General features: G+C 42.7%; 2 protein-coding genes across 8 annotated transcripts in view; one reads left to right on the top strand and one right to left on the bottom strand.

The window, feature by feature from the left end:
- The window catches only part of usp42 (ubiquitin specific peptidase 42), a 69,796-nt gene extending 55,831 nt beyond the window's left edge, over positions 1 to 13,965 (top strand). For 4 of the 5 annotated variants that reach the window (XM_033040573.1, XM_033040575.1, XM_033040578.1 and 1 more), the window contains 5 exons: positions 2,783 to 3,111; positions 4,038 to 4,193; positions 9,904 to 10,007; positions 11,294 to 11,362; positions 12,625 to 13,965. In XM_033040573.1, the coding sequence (XP_032896464.1) occupies positions 2,783 to 3,111; positions 4,038 to 4,193; positions 9,904 to 10,007; positions 11,294 to 11,356 (652 nt within the window). In that variant the 3' untranslated portion in view covers positions 11,357 to 11,362; positions 12,625 to 13,965. Of the gene's footprint in view, positions 1 to 2,782; positions 3,112 to 4,037; positions 4,194 to 9,903; positions 10,008 to 11,293; positions 11,363 to 12,622 lie in introns of all 5 variants that reach the window. The other variant, XM_033040574.1, reaches the window with a different exon arrangement.
- Positions 13,966 to 17,601: 3,636 nt separating this feature from the next.
- The window catches only part of cyth3 (cytohesin 3), a 78,051-nt gene continuing 72,086 nt past the window's right edge, over positions 17,602 to 23,566 (bottom strand). For all 3 annotated transcript variants that reach the window (XM_033040582.1, XM_033040583.1, XM_033040584.1), the window contains 3 exons: positions 22,663 to 22,734; positions 20,941 to 21,095; positions 17,602 to 18,491 (listed from right to left, as the gene is read on the bottom strand). In XM_033040582.1, coding sequence (XP_032896473.1) covers positions 18,419 to 18,491; positions 20,941 to 21,095; positions 22,663 to 22,734 — 300 coding nt within the window. In that variant the 3' untranslated portion in view covers positions 17,602 to 18,418. The remainder of the gene's footprint in view (positions 18,492 to 20,940; positions 21,096 to 22,662; positions 22,735 to 23,566) is intronic.

A 23,566-nucleotide genomic window follows, 5' to 3' on the forward strand; every position in this document is an offset into this window, starting at 1 on the left:
GGCACAAACAGTCCCGCGGCTCACCGAACCCCGCAAACGGGCCGGCTCAAACACCGCGGCCCGGGGTGATCGAAGCTGCCGCCCTCCAGTCCAGCGGACGCAGCCCCAGACTCAGGTCATAGCCGCCAGAACGCCGTCCCAGCCACCCGAGCACCGTTCCAGCACGAGTCGGATCGCCCTCACGTGAGTGCCATTCCTCCCTCGAGCTGGGCCGCTCCGACGGGAGTGCCGTTCCTCCCTCGAGCTGGGCCGCTCCGACGGGAGCGCCATTCCACCCTCGAGCTGGGCCGCTCCGACGGGAGCGCCATTCCACCCTCGGGATGGGCCGCTCCAGCGGGAGCGCCACAGCCCCTCACGGGAGAGTCTCAGCCCCTCGCCAGGCCGCCCTCACGGGAGCGTCACAGCCCCTCACGGGAGCGCCGTTCCAGCCCCGAGCTGGGCTGCCCTCATGGGAGCGAGCCCAGGGTGAGTCCTGACTGGCTGCCTCCGGAGTCTCGAGGTCGCCAGCTCCGCCATTAGGCCTCAGCGCAGACGGAGGCAGAGAAGGGGGATACGACAAAAAATTCGCATTCCCCCGAAGGGAGAGACAGCAAGCCCCGTTTCAACCCCCACCCCCCCCCCCCCCACATAAACACCACCTAAAAACCAAAAACTTAACTAGACAAAACGAAAAAAAACAACACAAAAAAGGAAAGACAAACGGACTGCAGGCGAGCCGCAGCCGTTCACCAGCGCCGCCACTTCCGGATAAGATCACCCCTCAGCCTCCTGCACTCCAACAGACAAAGTCCTACCTGCCCAACCTCCCCATAGCCATGGCCCTCAAATTCTGGCTGCATCACAAATCTTTCCCCTCCCCCACTCCCCCCCCTCAAATCTCTCTCTCTCTCTCTCTCTCTCTCTCTCCCCCCCCCCCCCCCCCACAGATATTTGCACCCACTGGAACTCCGTTCCCATAGCCAACGTCAGAGGTCAACTTTGCAGCTCGTATCTCGGCAGCTTAGACGGACCGTTCTGGTGCCATTGGACTTCTCTTGGAGACTGGGATCTCTGTTGGTCCGGTAAAATGGATAATCCAGAAAGGCTCTGGAACCAAGGATGCCTGAAAATTAATGGTGGACCTGTAGTTTAATTTTTTTACAGTTTGAAGCTTATTTTCTATTCCTTGTTTCCTTTCTCATTTTTAACTTTGACCCATTTGCCTGCGTAGTGCTTCACTTTATCCACAGGGCAAGGAATAGACGGAGGCTTCCCACAGCACAGAGTCCGAGCTGAATCTTTGCAGCCATGTTCTGTGGCTTTAGCTTTTGCTATGTTGCCTGAGAATGAAATGAGCTGCACGTCCCACGTCCCCCTCCCTTTTCATCTGTGCATTAATTGCCTCATATTGTGTTTTGTATTGAATTCTGTCTTTACTTTGTGTACTAGTCATGTCTCTACTATTTATTTCATTCCCCTTTCATGGTTTTCCTCTACCTGCTAAATTTTTGTAAGGTGTCCTTGAGACTCTTGAAAGGCGCCCATAAATAAAATTTATTATTATTATTATTGGTGTTTGGTCAGAACTATGGCACTGCAATTTTCTCATCTTGAGATTAGTAGAGTTAGAGATGGAAACTATTGAAGTTGGAAATCGTTATTATATACCCAGTGCTAGCACTGAGCTAGCGGGATATTGGTTAACTTTAGGATCGGCTTGTTTTGACTCTCACATAATGTTTGCAATTGTAGGCTGAGTAAGGGTAAAGCCCAACTCCATCAGTAGAAAAATCTTCCAATTTCTAGAGTAGACCAGAATAAACAGAGTTGCAGCACAGACTTCAGCCCTTTGGCTCTCTGAGTCTTCACTGACCAACAACTACCCTTTTACACTAATCCTACACCTGTACCATTTTTTAATTCTTCCTACATTAGAACATAGAACAGTACAGCATGGGAACAGGTCGTTCAGCCCACAAAGTCTGTGCTGAACATTATGCCAAATTAAATTAATCTCTTCTGCCTTCACCTCTCACCGACATGCATGTGGCAATGTACAGAGGCTAATCGAACTATGAAGTGGCACACCCTTGGGATTTGCATGGAGTATCCAGGGGAAACCAATACCGGGGGCAATTTATAGAGGCCAATTAACCTACAAGCACGTCTTTGGGATGAGAGAGGAAACTAGAGCACCCACACATTCGATGGACGAACAAGCAAACTCCACACAGACAACTCCCACTGTCAGGATTGAACCTTGGTCTCTGGTACTGTGAGAGCTGCAGCCACACCAGTTGTGCCACTGTGCCACCCTTACCAGTTAAAATATTCCAGGTAGCAAAATTGAAGATGGGTAGCTGGCACATAGAGGCAGCTAAGACAGCATGCCACTCATAACGTGATTGCGTTGCGATTCATATTTGGATTTGATTGCTGCTGGAGATATGTAACGGTAACAAGTTGTCTACCCCCAAGCAAGACTACTTTAGAAAAGGCTTCTAGCAAAATTAATTTGGTTCGAAGAACAGCAAATTTCTAAATAGCAACATCTAAAGTGCCTTAGTTTAGAGATACAGCGTGGAAACGGGCCCTTCAGCCCACTGGGTCCGTGGTGAGGTCCAAGGCAACAACTCACCTACTGTGCCACTTGTAGATCTGAAGGTAGTGTTGACGTTTTCAGTAGAAACATGGCCAGAATTGTTTGAGTACCAATTCTTTCTACTGAAAAATTGGTCTGGGCAGTCAGTACAAATGCTTTTCACTCACAGTGTCATCTTTATTTTGCTGTACGATTTTCTAGGCAACATCCGTTGCATACGTCCGAACTAAGTTCTGGAACTGATGAACGAAAACACAGGAAAAAGAAAAAGAAGAAGAAGAAGAGGAAGCGACATCACGATGACAAAGACAGCCATTACCAAAAAGATCACCACCATTCCAGGAAGCACCAGGGTGTGAAATCGGCCAACGTTACAGGTGACCGGGAGCGCATCTGTGAAGCAGCCCAAAGCAGCTGCCCTGAAGATAAGATGCACAGATATAAACCCACGTGCGACGACCGAATGCAACAGAAAGCTAAAGCTGCACATGCAGACGACAAGCAGAACGGTCCTCACCTCCACGGCAGAGGTAGGATGCAGTACTGAGTTCAGCTTTGGCATTTGCTTTATTATTGTCTGTGTACCAAGGTACAGTGATTGGCTTTGTTTTGCAATGCTAGCCAATGGCATAGATATGCCAGGCAGAAATCTGATCTGTTGTGATCAGTAATATGACATTTCTGTTAAAAGATTAACCTAATTAAGTGATTTAAGATCAGGGCCTCAGTTTCAGTGATGGATTCAGTGGGATGGTCTGTACATTCTGTACCAGCTGGGGGATTGTGCTGATGTACGGGGATACCCTTGCTGACCTGTATGTAAAAAAAATATTTTGTTGTACCTTGGTACACGTAATAAAATAAACTATTAAACATTTTTGCTTGGCCTTGCCCAGAGATACTGCCTGATGCGCTGAGTTACTCCAGCGCTTTCTGTTCTATGCTAGAATCCAGCACCTGCAGCTCATTGTGTGTCTGCTATTTTTTATCAATTGTAGCCAGTGCTGACCCGGGCCAGACTCCCCACATGCTGTGAAAAGGAACTCTCCCCCAAATTGGTCCCTTGAACTAGTATTGTCATTCAATAAGATCACAACTGATTCAACTTGTCCCGGTGTGCTCCTGTTTTTCCCGCCATCTCTCCATCTGCCATCACCCTCCATCCCCCACACCCATTCAGTCATTCAGAATGGAGGAGATCTGGAAGCCTTGGGCAAATTGAATTGTTTCTTTCTTTTTTTTTTGAGCGTAAGAAATTCTATGTCCCGCCAGCCTTTTTTCCCCCAAAATGTAGCAACTCAAAATGGGGGTGCGTCTTCATTGCCGGGAAATACGGTAATTCATTGTTTACATAGACCATTGAATCATTGCACTGGATTTAAACATTTATTAAATGTGTCAATTTGTAATGTCACTTTTTCTGATGATTCCTTATCATAATACTACTGCTTTACAGAGGAAATATTGAACGAGCATAATGGAGGCATTAGCAGGCATCTTCCAGACCATACTGGATCCGGATCGATTTCCGACCGTCACACTGAGTGGACCAGGAAGAGGTTGGAAAACGGCACTGATTTATACAGACATTCAAAACCGGATAAAGAACACTGTAAGTCAGTTATTGTGTTACTATTAAAAAATATTTAACTTGATTTAAATTGGTTACCTTTCCTCGGCTTTCCTCCTTGAATGTCAAGCTTTGACGAGAATTGTTAAATTAGTTCTGCTCATCTTAAATCAATAGAGGTCAAAAACCAAAGTATTGCAGATGCTGCAGAAGTTTCCATTTTCAAAGTTATTGCACAAGATCATGAGCTTGAGGATAATATTTTTAAAGAATAATCCAGCATTGAAACAGGGCCTTTGGCCCAACTCGCCCATGCTGACCAGGATGTCCCATCTTATCTATTCCATTTGCCTGCATTTTGTCCATATCCCTCTAAACCCTTCCCATCCTTGCACCTGTCCATGTGTCTTTTAAATGTCGCTATTGTACCTGCTTCAATCACCACCTCTGGCAGCTTGTTCCATCTAACTACTACACTCTGAGGGGAGACTATTGCCCCCCCCCCCCCCCCCCCCACCCCCGGTTCCGATTTATTGTTGATACACAGTGCTGGAGTAACTCAGCGGGTCAGGCAGTCTCTCTGGAGGACATGGATAGGTTCTTCTTCTTGCGTATGGCGTGCACAGCCTAAAGTTGTGGGTCCACTTGTTCTATTTGATCTATTTGTTTGTGCATGTCGGGTTGATTGCATTAGTCGAAACAGGGTGGACCACGTGAAGGTTGCAATCTCCCACCTCATGGATAGGTGACTTTTCCGTTCAGGACCCTGCACAGTCTGAAGAGGGGACTCAACCCGAAACATCATTAATCAATGTTCTCCAGTGGTGCTGCATGACCCTCTGAGTTACTCAGGCACTTTGCCTTTTTTTGTAAACCAGCATCTGCTGTTCCTTGTATCTCTTATTAAAGCTTTACCATCTCGCCTTAAGCCTATGTCCTCTGATTCTTGATTCGCTACCTTGGGTAAAAGACAGTTCATTCACCCTTTCACTTCCCCTTTTTTCCCTAATTCCCCATATTATTAAGAATAGAAGATTGGTTAAGAGACAAAACCAAGTCAGATTGACAGGATATGATGGCTGTGATTTTTCAAGGATCAGTGCTAGGTCTCGTTTATTTTGGTAAACATTCAGAACCTTTTTTCCCAGGGTGGAAATGTCCAACATAAGGCGAGAGGGGGAAAGTTTAATGGAAATGTGCAGGGCAGGTTTTTTTTTACAGAGTAGGGGGGGGGGGGGCGATGTATTAACAGAGGTGGCGGTAGAGGCAGACACACGACAGTGGCCTTTAAGAGGCTTTGAGATAGATAGCCACATGGAAGTGCAGGGAATAGAAGGATATGGGTCATGTGTAGGCAGATGAGATCAGTTCAGCTAGGCGTCATGTTCATAACGGTCATTGTGCGGTGAAGGGCCTGTTCCTGTGCTGTAGTGCTCTATGTTCTTGTTGCAGTGGTATAGAATGGCATAGATAAAGGATACTGTCTGCAATGGGCAATAAGCTGTGGGCCGAGCATCAAAAATGTGTCTAGAAATTGATTTTCGTGAAGCACGTCACGGAACTACATTAAATTTTCCACAGATTTAGATGAAATATAATTGAGAAGGATAGTTGCACGTTAATTAATTAAACTAATTAGAAAATGAGACCGGGAAAGTATCTAGTGACCAATGCCCATATTACACCATGGGCAGCCTATTTCCGTGTTGCAGTCCAATTAAACTATATATTATTATACATATATATATATATAACTTGTAAATATGACTGTAATCATATATAATTAAGTATAATTATATTATATAAAAATAATATGATGAATATAATTGTGAGTGTTTTTTCAATGACACTGTCGCAGAGGTCTGGCTCCTGAACCAGCCTAATTAATGGGTGAGGTCCCAGGTTTTAAGGGCTCATGAACCTGCCTAATTAAAGGGTCAGGACAGATCCTCTGGGTTCCCCCGTTTACTGAACCCCACTGACTGCCATAGTGGGGAGAGTGGGGGGTAACGGCCATAGTGGGACTGGGGCAGTGCCAGGCTGGGAGACAGACCTGTAAGAGACCTGTCTTATTTCTGATGTAAATGTCACATCCTGACCAAGAATCGAATGCTCTGATGTTTACGCGATGAGTATTCATTTTAAGCTACAATGAGTCTATATTTATGTTAGAAGTGCCTTTGCAAATGAGGGCTATTACCTTTAACCTAAAATAACCCTAAAATTGTTGCATTGTTTGAGTATCTGTAGTTTGTGTGTGTGTGTGTCTGTGTATACCTGTCAAACGTGTATCTGTGGATGTGTGGATGTAAATGTATATGTGTGGATGTATGTGTGGATGTATGTATGTGCATGTATGTCTGCGTGCGGATGTGTGTGTGCGTATGTATGTGTGCATGTGTGTGTGTGTGCATGCATGGAAGTGTGCGTACGGACGGATGGATGTATGTGTGTATGTATGTGTGGATGGGTGGGTGGACTGTCGCACTGTCATTCACCAGCACGCCTTTATCATAGATAATTCACTCCTTGTTTAAATAATTTGACCAAATAAACAGTGAATCGATCGACATTAAAATAAAACTTTATATAATCATTTATTTCCCTAATTTATTTGTTTACATTACATCTGACCTTCATCTGAATATTCTTCATCAGATTCCAAGTCTTTTGATAAGTTTTGATGTCCATTGATAAGTTAGTTCAAGTGGAGGGTCAGGCAAAGGCTACAAAAAAAAACATCTAGTCATTAAGTCTGCATGGACTTCAATTCATAAAATTTCAACCTCTTCTTAATGTTAATGAGAATAACACTGTTACTACCATAGATGAATTAGTTTGTTCAAGTTCACATGCACCAATTCATTTCTACATAAACATCAGCCATTTCTCACTCCAATGGCAGCCTATAAAGTGCGGTGAATTTCCTCCGTTATTCTCCCGTGGTCGGGGCCTGGAAACGACCGCTACAGACGGCACTATGTACAGCCTCCCCCCCCCCCCCCCTTCGCGGAGATGATCCAAACACGCTCTACGCTCGCAAATCGGCCGCTTCTTAATTGAGACCGCGGCTTCACTATGTTACGTACATAGGCCCCGTGGTCGGAGCACTTTTTCCCGGTAAGTTAACGCAGGCAGCTCCAAGAATAGATGTTAAAGAAAACTTATTAGACTTCAACAAGCTGGCATTAGTGAAAATGTTTAATTTACTTTGTTATGGATACACATAGTTTAGGCCCTCAACTTCATGAATGAATGAATGAGTGAATGAAATAATGAATGAGTGAGCAATTGAGTGAGCGAATGAACAGCCCCCAAATCTCATTATTTCACATTATAAAAGGGTGCAAATAAATTAATTAAAGTCCATACAGATTAATTTTCATAAATTCACTTTAGATCTTATCTCTCAGTTCCACACAGTTTGACTGGTATCATGACTTGGCTGTCCTCTTTGTGTTGCAGCACCTCAGCAGGGACTTTGCTTTCAAGGCTTTGTTCCACTTCTATCCACTTAGCTGCACATTCTTCAGACTTCTTAATGCTTTTCTCACTAAATTCAATTACCCTGCTGCAAGTTTCCACGACATGTATTCCACAGAACAACAAACAACCTTCATCAGAATCTCCAATAAAACAGGCATCAGTAGAAGCGCTCTCAGCCATGATGTGTACTCCCTGCCTAGCTAGCCTGAAACAAAGCGCGTGATTGGCCTACTGGTGTCCGACTCGATGTCAAACGTGCTTTGATTGGACTAAAAATATCCCAAAATTTTCAGTTTTTTCTCTAATTTAATAAAAATAATGTGCAAGTTTTGTTCTTGACGGGTTTCAGGGATGATTTATATAATATTTTTACACAATATGTGAAAAGTTCATGTAGTTCCGTGAGTTGGGTCACAAAACTGCACAAAAAAGCTCCTCGGCCCACAGCCTACAAGGGGTTGAGCAACAGATGTTAAAAAACAGGCAGGTGGAGTATAAACCACAGGGAAGTACGAGGTGAGCCACATTAGTGGGAAGAATAAAAAAGCAGAATGTTTTTTTTTTAATGGATGCTGGTCTTTGGGGAGATCGTGTCCTTTCACAAGAAGTTCAAGGTTAGCAGGTGCAAGGAGTTCCAAGAACGTTGAGAGTGGTGGAAGTTTTAAATAAAGCACAAGGAACAGCAAATACTGGAATCTTGCCGAGAGCACAAAGTGCTGGAGTACCCCAGCGTGTCAGGCAGCATTCTGGAGGACATGGATAGGTCATGTTTTGGGTTGGGAATCTTTATCAGATGCTAGAAATCAGTGAGGCAGCATCTGTTGAAAGAGCAAGTTAATGTTTCAGGTCCATGGTCTTTCATCAGAACATTACAAAGGTGAAAGAAGGTTATACTTTCCCAATATTACGAGTTGGAACAAATGGCACGGGTAGCGTTTAGTCTAACTTGGCATCATGTTCAGCACGGACGTTGTGGGTTCCTGTGCTGGATGGTTCAATGCTCTAATACAGAACTGAAGAGGCTCTTTGAGCCCATAATGCCATTAAAATGCCGTGCCATAAAGGCACAGTGAGATTGTGTATAGCGTATCATTCTCAGTGTGCTATCCACCACAAACAGGCTTGATTGCACCATGGGTTGCATTGTGCACTTGATATGCGTGCCAATACAAAGCCTGCCTTGAGTTTGGGCGGCTGCGACTGCCTGCTGTCACCACAAGTCCACCTCCACACGGCAGCTGCCGTCCAGATCTCTGTAGCACTGGGCTGACCAGTCCAGCCAGTTTGTTCTCTTTGTTGCTGGAATTTAACAGAGAACAGGTGGAACTTGTCCTTTCAGCCACCGTGAATGACAGCAAGAGAATGTAGGAGGCGAGTGTTTTTAATGCAATTTAAAGATTTAGTTTCAATAAGCTTTCAATGATGCTGAAATAATTTGTTTTTATGATGTTAGTGGAAAAGTGTCGCATTTAGTTTAGATTAGTTTACAGCATGAAAATAGGCTCATCACCCCATCATGTCCATGTTCGATCGCCCATTCACACCAGTTGTATGTTATCCCACTTTCTCATCCACCCTACACACTAGGGTCAATTAACTTACAAACCCGCACGTCTTTGAGATGTGGGAGGAAACCGGAGCACCCGGAAGAAACCCACATGGTCACGGAAAATGTGCAAACTCCGCTGACAGTGCCCGAGGTCAGGATCGAACCTGGGTTTCTGGAGCTGTGAGGCAGTGGCTCTACCAGCTGCACCACTGTGCCACCCTTGCCATTAAAACATTCCAAGTGGCAGAACAATGCCTTTCTGTTGTTCACTACTGACATTAAGAATGAGCCAATGTCATTAGGTTTAGGTTTATTATTGTTATGTGTACAGAGGAACAGTGAAAAACGTTTTGCATGCTATCTGATCAGATAATACAATATATAAATACAATCTAGACAAACTCAAATACAATAGGTAGAGCAAAGTCATTAATCCTGACCCTGTATCTATTCAGCAAGTGTAGACATGATCAACACCCCCAGAAACCATCTTATTAATGGCTGGTCCAGAGGGAGGGCATTGGCTGGATTATGTATCATAACACTCTATTACTTTAAATATCTTGCTCCATTTTATTGTCCTGCAAAGCTGTGGGTTTTGTCGTCTTGATGTTTATAATCTGCACTCGCATCTTGGAGTACTTGAAATGGAATCTTTGAATATTAGCTGTGATTTTGAAAAACTAAATCCAACTTTCTTTTGATTTCCTTTGACAGTACGAGAAAAACACTACTCGCACAGTTACAAGGAATGCTGTCCCGTAGATAACAGGAGCAGTTTTTCTGGTGTTAGTTCTTTCAGAGGTTCTACGAGGCAGAAGGTATGTACACATTGTTCAATGCTAAGCTGACTAATGCAGGATTTCATGGTATTTTGCTCAAGACTGTAGTAGCCGGGAAAATAGTTACATCATTGTAAATTGTTGTCTGGAAATAAAGGTGAGGTATGTGGTGTCTCACAAGTAGACAGAGTGGTAAAGAATGTATATGGGATGCATGCCATCATCGATCGGGGCATTGAGTAGAAGAGATAGGTAATCATGCTGTAACTATAGGACTTTGGTTCAGCCATATTTAGGATATTGCATACAGTCAGGTCGCTCCATTTCAGGAAGGATGAGGAAACTTTGGCGAGAATGCGGCAAAGGTTCACCAGAATAAGGGCCTTGACCCGAAACATCGCCTATCCGTGTTCTCCAGATATACTGTCTGACCTGCTGAGTTACTCCAGCACTTTGTCTCTTTTATTTCCACCAGAATGCTGCCTGGGTTAGAGGGTATTGGCTATTAGGAGAGGTTGCACAAATACCATTGTTTTCTCTGGAACATTGGAGTTTAAGGGGACACCTGATAGACGTGTGTAAAATTATGACAGGATAGAAAGGGTGGTCAATCAGAACCTTTATCCGAGGGGGAAATGTCAAAGAATGGGCAGCATAGCTTTAAAGTGAGAGGGCAAGTTTTTACAGATAGGGGTGGGTGCCTGGAACTGGTGGTGGAGGCAGATACAATAGTGGCGTTTAAGAGGCTTTTAGATAGGCACATGGTTATGGATTATGTGCAGGCAGATAAGTTGGCCTTGGCAGCATGTTCGGCACAGACTTTATGGGCCGAAAGGCCTGTTCTGTGCTACACGGAGTTGTGTTCCATGTTCTTCGGCAATTCTATCTTATTCTCAGTTATCGCATCATTTGTGTGTAGAACCATTTTATAGCACATTGACCTGAATGGTAGAGTTGCTGCCTCACCATGCCAGAGACCCAGGTTCGATCCTAACCTCGGGTGCTATGTGTGTGTGTGTGTGGAGTTTGGCATTCTCCGTGTGACTGCATGGGTTTCCTCTGCATCTTTTGCTCCGTTTTCCTCCCACATCCTAAAGACGTGTGGGTTTGCAAGTAAATTGTCCCCCTGTAAATTGCTCCTAGTGTGCAGAGAGTGGATGAGAAAGTGGGATAACATCGAACTCGTGTGAACGATGGTCGGTGTGGGCTGGGTGGGCCAAAGGGCCTGCTTTCAAACTGTAATTCTAAAACCTAAAGGTGTTTTGTAAACTGATACAGCTGCCTGGTGTTCTGCCTCGTGTACATGTAGGTGTTTTGTTTTGCAGAGCGATGAAAAGAGATGTGTAGAGCAGAAACCTCACTACGCCTGCATGGAAGGCAAACTTTAATACCAGGTTGGTGATCAAAAGATGCACAGGAATGTGCTGTTTTTTAATGAATTACCCGAATCATACAATCTGTCTACCAGGACCTGTTCAAGATTAATTTTGTGCAAACATAGATCATTTAAGACTGACATTTTCAAAGCTAGAGAACAAAGGGCGAGCTGGAAAGGTTTATTTCATATTGTCTTGAGAAAAAGCCAATAAGCCCATCCTACTTATAAGACAATCTGTTTTGGGGCCTTTAAAACACCTAATGGAAGTGTATAAAATTATGAGGCATAGATGGAGTAGGCAGAACCCATTTCTCAGGATGGAAATGTCAAATACTGGGGGGCATAGCTTTGAGGGGGGCAAGGTTTAAGGGTGATGAGTGCCTGGAATGCGTTGCCAGGGGTGATAGTGAAAGGCAGGTATAACAGTGGCAATTAAGAGGCTTTTAGATAGGCATATGATTAAGGAGGGATATGAATTGCGTGCAAGCAGAGGAGACTAGGCATCATATTTGGCATGGACATTATGGGCCGAAGGGCCTGTTCCTGTGCTGTAGTCTTCTATCCGCTAAAAAAAAAATATTCCCTTGGGTGTGCAGTATCCTGTAATCACTGGGATCTTGCAGTGGCCCCTTTGCTTTCTTTTGAGTTTTTCGCATCCTTTATTAATTTGTGTGCCTGGTTTCTGTTGATGAATGAATGCTCTGCCACAGTTTAGACAAGATGCAAGGCTTGTGTGGACTGTGAAGCTGCAGAACATCACACCAAGGAGGAAGTGGCCCAGTTTTCCTGCAGCTGTTTCCTGCCCTGCTCCCACGATAGAAACTGGGAAATCTACGGTAGGATCAGATCCAAACATTGATGTGGAGACTCGAAGAACTGCAGATGCTGGAGTAACTCAGCAGGCCAGGCAGCAGCTATGGAAGGAATGCGTTGGGGTCGAGGCCCTTCTTCAGACTCATTCAGTATCAGTCTGAAACATTACCCATCCATGTTCTCCAGAGATGCTGCCTGGAGTAACCTGACCCTTTGAGTTACTTCAGCACTTTATGTGTTTTAGTGTAAATCAGCATTTGCAGTTCCTTGTTTCTATAGCTGGATTGACTTTGCTGCCTGGCCCAACAACACAGCGTGGAAGGTGTACCATAATCTGCAAGTATTTATCACTAACACCAAGAATTTCAGTTTGGTGTTTGCACACAATTAATAGAACAGAGTCCTGGACAATGCAAATGTTTTAGTTCCTGCTGAGCCTAATTGTAATCTTCTGTCTTTTTTTAGATATCCACACAATGTGACAAAACTTGCCAGAGTTCACACTTTGGGATCCGCACGCGGTGCTGTATTCCTCTAAATTACTGTACAGAACTTTACCAACCGGGTGGAAACACTTTTAGTTTTCTTCTTGGGGAGTTTTTTTAATTTACACGTTTAGTGAAAAAAAATCCAAAAAGGATTGTTAGTTTCTGTTCCTTGATGAACACTGTACAAATACTGTATAAATAGCTGTAATATATAAATGGTCACCCTGATTTTTTTTTGATTTTTTTTTTTTTAAATACTCGAATGCTGCTCACCCACAGACTCAGGTTTGATAACTACTCGTGTTATGTGTCATTTTTAGTGGTTAACTATCTGGTGCAAACTGGTGCAAAACACAAGGACCAGGAAACGGCTTCTTGGTGTGCAAGAATAGTGCGTTAGACTGTGAAATCATTGGTTTGTTTTAATAAACCGAGCACTAAATTTTATTTCACAAACCCAAAGTTTTTCTTTTCAAGAGCAAAAGCAGTCAAAGAGTAGAAGCAGAACAGTTTAGGCTAATGAGAGGAATCTCGACAGTGGCTTATTTGTACTGGGATCCTGTCTGAAACTAGAAACTTTTATAAGTCTTTTCAAAGTTAGATGGTCTACAATACCAAATTCTGAGCATTTGTTCCAGTTCTCAAGATTTTTAATTTTAAACATGGTTTGTATAACTCTCGTCTTTTAAGTTCACAAATTATAATTTGTGTATGAAAACAAAAGGGCTTTAGAATGTAAATCTTTTTAGTGTTATTGTTTTAAAATGTTCCTTGGGGCAATGCTGTACTGAGATGTACATAGAGTATATTGTTTAAAAGAAAGAAGTGTAATTTAATCTGGACCATTGAATTTCTCGCCCTGGTTCGATCACACAAACTCCCGACGTGCATTTACGCTGGGTGTGGTCTACAGCAGGGCAGCAGTTGCCTTTATAGTGCATGAGATGCTTGCAGCCCCCATTACCAACTACAAGTCACTTTAAATGTTTCTAACTGCAGACAGAAACGGATCCTGCCAATAAATAGTAGAATTGAGACACACTCAAACTGTGACACCAGCTACATCAACTATGGTCCTGTATCAGGAAAACAAGTTAAAACAAAAATGTAATCTGTGTGATTCTTACAGGAAAGTGTGTGTGCGTGCGTGGGGGGGTGTGTGTGTGTGTGTGCGCGCGTGGTTCAGGGCTGTACTGAAGTGTGTTTAACTTTAATTGGGTTGGTCGAGAGATGGATAAAGCACCTGCCCACATTGTACTGTAGCATGTGAAATTTGTAGAATGTAAAACAAGTAAAGCTGAAAGAACTGTATATAATACAAGGTGTTAATGCCTTTGCTTTCACAACACAGTGAGCATTCACATCAAAGCCCAAAGGCAGCTGAGCTTTTCTGTCGTGAGAGTTGTGGAAACTGAATTTAATCTTTCAGATATGATATTCCCTTATTCGTCATTTCATCTGTCCCACCGGTTTCTTGCTGTAGATGGACAAGCTGCTGCTTTATGTCGACTTTATTTGATCTTTCACATGGTTAAGCTGGCATATTGGAGGCTTGATCAAAAAACAGTGCTGGAGGAACTCAGTGGGTCAGGCAACATCTGTGGAGGGAATGTGGAGGGAATGGAGAGGTCACGTTTCGGGTCAGTGCCTTCATACCGATCGGAGTAGGGGGGAGGGGGGTGGATAGTGGTGCAGGAAACTGAAAGAGGTGGGGTGGGATCCAAGCCTGGCAATTGATAAGTGGATACAGGTGAGGGGGGGTGATTGGCAGATTGGTGGAGATAGGCTAGAGGTGAAAAGGGGTGATTGGTATGGAGAGAAAAGGAGTGCAATGCAAAGCTGAAGGGAAGGATGTGGGTGGAACAAGACAGGTGAGGAGAGGAGGATAAAAGGAAGATGTGCGACTCAGGGATGGGAGATGTGTACAAAGGAGAGGCAAGGTGCAGGGTAATTGGGTGGGAGATGTTGGTAGAAATGAATGTACACCAGGGTGGGGGCAATGTTTGTGTCCCCACATTACAGGCTTGGATGGATGAGTGTCCCATCAGCTACTGGGAGCAACATGTTCGCCCAGACTATAAATTCAGCCTTAACAAAAAGACAGAATGGGAATTAAAGGCAAAGTTTACATTTATACATTGATTTACTGATTTAATGGGTTACGAGTCATCTGAGATCAGTGCCTCTGCTTTGCAATAATTATTTTTGTGGTGGTAGAATTACAAATAACATGCATTGTAAAGGTGTGTTCATCGCTTACCTAAGGTACCTAAAGATGCCGCCTGTTCTCACATACAAACATGGAACTGCAGTTGATGGTTTACATAAAAGGGCACAAAGAGCAGGAGTAACTCAATGGTTCAGGCAGCATCCCTGGAAAACATGGACAGGGTAGAGTCCTAACCTGAATGGGCCACCTGCACATGTTCTCCAGAGATGCTACCTGACCTGCTGAATTACTCCAGCACTTTGTCCTTTTTCCTGTTCTTGCCCCTGCTTTCTGGGCCAGTGTCTCTTTCATCATGTGTAGCATTTTATTTCCATAGGACAATCAGTCCATGTATTATGTCCAAAAAGGATTTGATAATTAAAGCATTTTAGTTAACATATGCTGCCAGGTTCAAGAAAATGGCTTCCCCTCCCGTTATCAAACTTTCAAATGGACTCTTGTATGCTACAGATTAATTCCTGATCTTCCAAACTACCTCATTGTAGCCCTTGCACTTTTTTTTTTTAAATCTGCACTTTCTCTGTAGCTGTAACGCTATATTCTGCACCCATCTCCTTTGCACTGCTGACATACGTAGGTGTGGTAAGATTTGACTGGATAACATGCAAAGCAGAGGTTATTCCGGTATCTTGGTGCACGTGATAACCCGATGCAAGGTAAAGTAAATTTCCTCCTGGTGTTCTGGTAATGTATCATCTATGGTCAGACCTGTGTGAGTCTCAAAATCGCCATTCCTGTCTTCTGCAAATGTTGACAACCTTATGAATGATGTGTCTTTCGAAAAAACAATTTAGCTTCAAATTTTAGACCTGAGAGAGAGCCATATTTATTGGTGATTAATTCTTTAGAACAGGTTTTCTCTGGTTTGCTTGAAAAATAAACCAATTTAGTTGATCTCTACTGAATATTTGTCGTCAGGGAGGGCAGATGATGAGGGTTTGTGTGAACAGCATTAATGTTTGAGACTCGTGCTGAAAATGCTGCATTGAAATTAGTTCTGTCCATTTGCATGTATTATATTACTTTGTTGAGAGAGCAAGTGTTACACGTACCTGCTTGAATTTTCTAAAGACAAAGGGTCTGCTTCCAATTGCAATTTGCTTTAAAGCTTTGAAAGGAACAGGCTTTTAAGTCCAAATGAAAATTGATTCTTTTTGCATACATTTGGAAATAAAGTACCAAATTATTTGTACTTTCATTTCATGATCCACATTGAACAGGTTGTACTTTTTATTTAAAAAAACAGCTTGTTCAATAAGTGATGTTGTGCAAGTTCAACATCTTGTACCCACCCTGAGTTTTGTTACTTTTATTGAATTGATGACAGCAATCTTTGCCCCTAGTTTATATTCCATCAAAAATGTTCACACATGATTATAGATTGATGGAAGTTTATTCTCTCAATATAAAAAAATGAAGTTTAGTGAACTTCTGATGCTCAAAATCTGAAATAAAAATGTTTGATGCACTCGGGCGAGGCATTGCTTGTGGAAGATAAATAGTTTGTTTCAGATTTAGAGCACTTGCATTTTTCTTTAAAGGTTATAGAGTTCCACCCTAATTAGCTATCTGAACAATGCTTGTTTTGATATTTAAAAGCAAAATACTGCTGGCAATTTGAAAAGTTCAAATTAATGGTCAGGTTGAAGCTTTTTCATCAATTTTAACCATTAGTTCTCTCTCTACAAATTGTGCCTGCCCTGCTAGGTATTTCACATTTCTGCTTGAGAAATATAATTTTATTTGGTCTCCTATAAATGTCTTTGTTTGCAAGAGCTGTTTAAGGTATTGTGCTTCCTCGTAGCAACATTCTTGATATTCTGTACGTGTAAGTACCTCGCTGTTTTGGAATGTGGGATATGTTAAATGCTGAAGACTTCTCATATTTCCACCAAGAACAGAAACTACATTGCATGAAGCTACTCCTGCCTATAAAACCAGTTTAATTAGTAACTCTAAATTCGCTTGGAGATGAAGCATAAATGAGGTTCATCTCTTGGTGAGTTGATTATGGGATGTTTGTAAGACTACTTATGTAAGGGCTTGCTGGGAGCTAACTACTTCTGCTTTACATATACTGAAGTGTTAAAGTCATGAATAACTTGGAGCCATCTAGGGTCAACAAACAAATCTGATGACCACTACATACTGCAAAAGCTCATTGAGAATGATTTGGATGTATTAGGCTTAAAAACAAATTCAGAACCCTGCCAGCTGCACCAGTGATGAAAATTAGTCAGTCATACAATAGGGTAACAGGTCCTTCAGCTCAGCTTGGCCATTGTGACCAAGACGCTGCATCCAAGCAGGCCCTATTTGCCCACACCTGGCCCATCTCCCTCTAATCCATGTACCTGTTCATGTTAAATGTTATTAATATCATAGCTTCAATCACCACCCTCTAGAAAAAGTTGCTCCTCTGGTTCCTATTAATTATTTCTCCTCATATCTTAAACCAATGCCCTCTAGTTCTTGATTACCCAACTCTGCGGTTTAAAAAAAAAACTGCATTCATCCTATCGGTTCCTTGCAATTTGATGCCTCTACAAGATTGCCCCTCACCCTCCTGCACCCAAGGAATGAAGTCCTAAGCTGTCCCTATAGCTCAGGCCCTTGAGTTCTAGAAACATCCTCAAATCTTCTCTGCACACTTTCTAGCTGAATGATATCTTTCCTATAGAAAGCAATCTAAGACAGAAAAAAAATGACAGAAAATTCTGGCACATACAAGGGATGCTTTTTTATTCCTAATTATAATAGGTTTTATTTCTACAAGCCATTAACAATAGTTTTAACTGGTATCGCAATGTTAGTATCAATAAAGCAATCTCTACAATATTTACACATAATTTAAAAGGTTTAGACTTTTTAAACAATTACAATACAAACATTTTTGCAATTGCACTAAGAAAATAAATATACAATTTTTACCACAATGTGGTGCAGATTATATTAAATAAAGTTCTTGCCAAGAACTTTTGGTTCCATTTCCCCTTTGTGCCAAATACAGCACATGGATCTCTGGGTGTAAGAATGATTAGTGCTCTTGTCTGTTTTTATTCTTTTTAACAAAGAGCTTAGTACAACTGTTTATAATAAATCAGTCACATTTCTTGGACTTTCAAATTAATACTTGATTATAGTTTTGACTATAAACTATGATGGAAAGTAGTGTTTCCTTGTGTACAGCCTCCTATTGCAGATCAAATCAACCATCCCTGCTCCCATCTCAGACCAGCTGAGATAGAAGTGCCCGAGACATCTCTTCCCCACCTACAAGAAAGAAATTAGTGTGCAAAAGTCTTTTTTTCTAAAAAGTAGAATTTCACACAGCTGTGCATGATTTCTGGTCAGACATTGTGTTCAAACACTTTTTAAAAGCAAGACTTTTCTATAAACCTAGACAGAGGAATGTCTGATCAACTCCAATCACAAGGACCTAGGAGGTGGATTTCTTCATTTCTTGCACTATAAAGCTTCCAAAGACTGGTGTGTTTCAAACAGATCAGCACCTGCCAGGCACGAATCGGTTTCCCTGCGGTTACTTCTTGTTGGCTATTCTTCTTTTTCTGGTGGCCAGCATGTCGTAGAAGGGGTCTTTGCTAATACTTGCCCTGGAAGCAGAAAACAATATCAGGCCCCGACAACTCTCAGTACATTCAGAGATACTAAAACAAAACTGCTAGAAAACATCTGTAAAAAGACAACCTATTAATGTCTGAAATCTGCTCCTAAATGCCACATACAGTACCCCCTCCATAATGTTTGTGAGAAAGACATTTATTTGCCTCTGTACTCCCCCCCCCCCCCCCCCCCCCCCATGGCTTCACAGGTGTGTTTAATTGCTTCTTTAATGCAGGTATAAGAGACTTCTCAGTGCCTAGTCTTTCTTCCAGTCTTTCCATCACATTTAGAAACATTTATTGCTGTTTATCAACATGAGGACCAAAGTTGTGCCAATGAAAGTCAAAGGAGCAATTATGAGACTGAGAAACAAGAATAAAATTGTTCCAGAGACATCAGGCAGACCTTAGGCTTACCAAAATCAACTGTCTGGAACATCATTAAGAAGAAAGAGAGCACTGGTGAGCTTACTAATCGCAAAGGGACTTGCAGGCCAAGGAAGACCTCCATAGCTGATTACAGAAGAATTCTCTCTATAATAAAGAGAAATCCCCCAAAACCTGTCCAACAGATCAGAAACCCTCTTCAGGTGTGGATTTACTGTCCGCAGAAGACTTCATGAGCAGAAATACAGAGGCTTCACTGCAAGATGCAGACCACTGGTTAGTCACAAAAATAGGATGGCCAGGTTACAGTTTGCCAAGAAATGCTTAATAGAGCAACCACAGTTCTGGAAAAAGGTCTTGTGGACAGATGAGGCAAATATTAACATATCAGAGTGATGGCAAGAGCAAAGTATAAAGGAGAGAAGGAATTGCCCAAACCATACGTGAAACATGGTGGTGGGAGTGTTATGGTCTGGGCATGTATGGCTGGTGAAGGTACCTGCTCACTTATCTTCATTGATGATACAATTGCTGACGGTAGCATAATGAATTCTGAAGTGTAGAGTCACATCCTATCTGCTAAGGTTCCTAAGTTCAAACAAATGCCTCCAAACTCATTGGCTGGCGGTTCATTCTACAGCAAGACAATGACCCCAAACATACTGCTAATGCATCAAATTAGTTTTTCTAAGCTTAAAAAAGGGTAAATTCTTGAGTGGCCAAGTCAATCACCCGATCTGAACCCAATTGAGCATGCCTTTTATATGCTGAAGAGAAAACTGAAGGGGACTAGCCCCCAAAACAAGCATAAGCTAAAGATGGCTGCAATACAGGTCTGACAGAGCATCACGAGAGATGTCCATGAATTGCAGACTTCAAGCAGTCATTGCATGCAAAGGATATACAACAAAATACTAAACATGACTACTTTCATTTACATGACATTGCTGTGTCCCAAACATTATGGTGCCCTGAAATGGGGGAGACTAAGTATAAACACTGCTGTAATTTACACATGGTGAAACCAACATTTATTAAAAATTGCCTTTATTAAAATCTGACAATGTGCACTTTAACCACATGTGATTTTTTTCTATTATAAATCTCAAACTGTGTAGTACAGAGGCACTCATTTGTTTTACGCCCGATAGTGTGTGCCAAGCATTTGTGAGCCACCCTGCCAGAGGTTAAGGAGAAAGACATGATAGAAATATATAAAACTGAAAGGCATAAAGGGTAGACAGTTGGAACCTTTTCCCCAGGGTGGAAATGTCAAAGACTAGACGGCAGAACTTTAAGGTGAGAGGGACAAAGTTTTATGATGTGTTCTTTCTTCGTTGTTTTTACACAGTGGTGGGTGCCTGGAATGCGCTGCCAGTGGTGGGATATGAAGTGATATGGATCACGTGCACACAGAGACTTGGCATGGACAGTATGGGCCAAAGGGCTTGATCTGTGCTGTCTTATTCTAAGCCATTCACTCTTTCCCACCACCCCTCCTCCCAATTGTGAATAAGTGCTGACTGCTTCAGGCAGGTTGACCTCACTGTGATCCAACCCACAGCCGCAACAGGTGCTTGCTCTTCTGAAGCAGCCATGAAGGTTAGTTGAACAGGCAGCCAGAAAGTCTAAAGAAGCAGTGGGGAAGATGGAATTGGGGGGAAAAAACCTTAATGTCAGATCATTTAATAATTTTTTTTAAAATCCAACTTTGGGTCCCTGTTGGATTGCCTCAGGCTGCTCAATTTACAATGTTCACAGGTGACGCAAGAAACTGCAGATGCCGTAATCTAAACGAACACAGTGCTGGAGGAACTCAGCAGGCCAGGCCGATGCTATGCTGTCTGACCCACTGTTCCTCCAACACTCTTTCACACAATATTTAGTTCAGAGCTTCATTGGAAACCCTTGGACTATCTTTAATTGGACTTTACCTTACACTAAATGTTAACAAGTCTACAATGACTGTGTTTTGTGATGTTCCACTGGCTTGAGTAGCACTTAATTCCTTTTACTATAAGGACAGCGTGCCCAGCCCCATTAAACAACGTACTTGATTGATTTTATCCACTCCTCCTTCTCCTCTGGGGTTGGTGCTGAAATTCGATACACAACATGGTTGCCTTCGACCACGCGCCCATCAGCTTCAGTCTTGCAGGCTTTGATAACCTGGCCTTTGTGGCTGGGGTTGAAGAGCTCAAAGCAGTTCTAGAGGGGGCAGAGAAGAGCAACAGGCCGTCAATAAACCATCCATTAAAAAGGGCAGCACAAGTATCCCATTGACACTCATTCCCATGTCTTACTGCAGTGAGCTCCTATCAGAACAGTGACTGCTCACAGCTAAAACAACAAATCCAGCCAGCCAGAATTACCATCAGCTTAAATCAAGTAAAGTTCAGTGGCCAAGAGGGACAGACATGGAAACAAGGAACTGCAGGTGCTAGAATCTTGAGTAAAACAATATCTTGGAGGAACTCGGCATGTCAGGCAGAAGGCATGGACAGATGACATTTTGGCCCAAAACGTCACAAATCCATGATCTACGATACTGCCTGGCCTGCTGAGTTACTCTAGCACTTTACATCCTTTTGTGTAAACCAGCACCTGCAGTTCCTTGTTTCTATCACTTGCCAGACTTTGTCTCGTCCCCACCTCTTCACCAACTTACTCTCTCTCTCCCCACTCCAGCACTTTGTCCATCCTTGGACAGGGCTTAGAAAAATGTAACCTGATTTGACCCAGGATATTAAAAAGGAGATTGGAGTTTTTTTTTTAACTTAAAGGAATCATATGGTCTAAAATAAGCAGGGAAGAAAAAGCCTCAGGAATATTGTCCTGAGACACTACTAGTATGAGTGAGTTGTTGGACACAGTAGTCCCAGCTACCTGACAGCATTCACCCATAGAATCTCCTCTGATCGCTCACCAAAGTGTGGAACTTGCTGAATCTGAGTGCCCCTTTCATATCTGTTGAATACTGTCTCAGGATCAACAAGATATACAACTATGGGGATAAATGGAGTGTGAATTTCTGTTTGTTAATTTGCTGTTTCAAATAGGTTATCTGGAATGTTGGAGGTTGAGGGGAGACCTGATAGCAATATCAAATTATTAGGGTAGTCAGTCAATCTTTTTCAAGGATTAAATGGCATAGGTTTAAGATGAGGGGCAAGTTTTATGTATATAGAGTGGTGTGTGCCTGGAACGCACTGCCAGGGGTTTAGTTTAGTTTAGAGATACAGCGTAGAAACAGGCCCTTCAGCCCACACCAACCAATGATCCCTGCATATTAACGCTACACCCACTAGGGACAATTTACACCAAGCCGATTAACCTAAAAACCTTTATGGCTTTGGGGTGGTGGAGACAGATTCGGTAGTGGTGCATAAGGGGCTTTTAGATAGCGCATGGATATGGATGACATGCAGGCAGAGGAGATGAGTTTAACTTGGATTCATGTTCATCACAGACATTGTGGGCTGAAGGACCTGTTCCTGTGCTGTACCATCAGTATGTGGCATTGTCTAAAGTTCCCAAGACAATAAAATGTTAAAACATAAAACAAGGCTTATAAGAGCCCGACACAAGAACCCTTGTAAGATCAGGGCTTGGGATAACAGTTTATCAGAACTTTAATGTTTAGAATTTGAACAACATTCATCTCTGGTGTAAAAGACCATCACTTGCACATTTAAATAATTTAAAGAAATATTTGGAAAGTATTTTCTCAAATTCACTCACAAATCAACAGCAGGAAGTAAAAACCAACACTCACAGGCTTTCTTGGATCTTCAACTTCCCGGATGCTGAGATTCTCCAAAGGAATTATTCCTCGAGGTTCTTTGTCCTGCGATTAAAAGTATTTATTTTGACAACCTGATAGGCAATCATAATCAGCAGTGCTGTGGACTGCACAGCACTAACTCAGCTAGCTGTGTCTCACGGCCAGCGCTTGCATGTTCCACAACAGCACCGAGCCCAAATCGTCAATGCCAACCAAGGTGGTCAGAAGGGTCTCGATCCTATCCATGTTCTCCAGAGATGCTGCCTGACCCCGCTGAGGTAAACCAGCATCTGCATTTGTGACTACCCGTCCATGCTCGACCCATTTGCCCACGTTTGATCCATATCCCCCTGAACATTACCTAAATGCCTCAACACACCATCCTCCGGAAAAAGTTGTCCTTTAGGTTACCATTAAATCTTCCCCCTCTCACCTCAAACACGTGTCCTCTACTTGATTCTCCTACCGTGGGGGGGAAAAAAACGACATTCACCCCATCTATTCCCCTCATAATTTTTTTGATACACCTCTATACCTCAGCTTCATACACTCCAAGCAATACAATCCTTGCTCGCCCAACTTCTCCCTATAATTCAGCGAGTCCTGTCAACTTCCTCAGTAATCTTCCCTGCATCCTTTCCAGCTTAATGGCATTATTCCTATAGCAGGGTGACCAAAACCGAATACAATGCTCCAGGTTCAGCCAGAGCAATGTTGTGTACAACTGCAACATAACATCCTAACTTCTGTGGAGACACATGAATGGCAGATGCTGGCTTTTTTTTTTTTTAAAGTGCTGGAGTAACTCAGCAGGTCAGGCAGCATATATGGAGGACATGGATCGGTGATGTTTCAGGCTGAAACCAGACAGTTTGTGGGATCTTTTTACCCACTG

The sequence above is a fragment of the Amblyraja radiata genome, chromosome 22 (genome assembly GCF_010909765.2).
Source record: "Amblyraja radiata isolate CabotCenter1 chromosome 22, sAmbRad1.1.pri, whole genome shotgun sequence".
NCBI classification, from domain to species: domain Eukaryota; kingdom Metazoa; phylum Chordata; class Chondrichthyes; order Rajiformes; family Rajidae; genus Amblyraja; species Amblyraja radiata.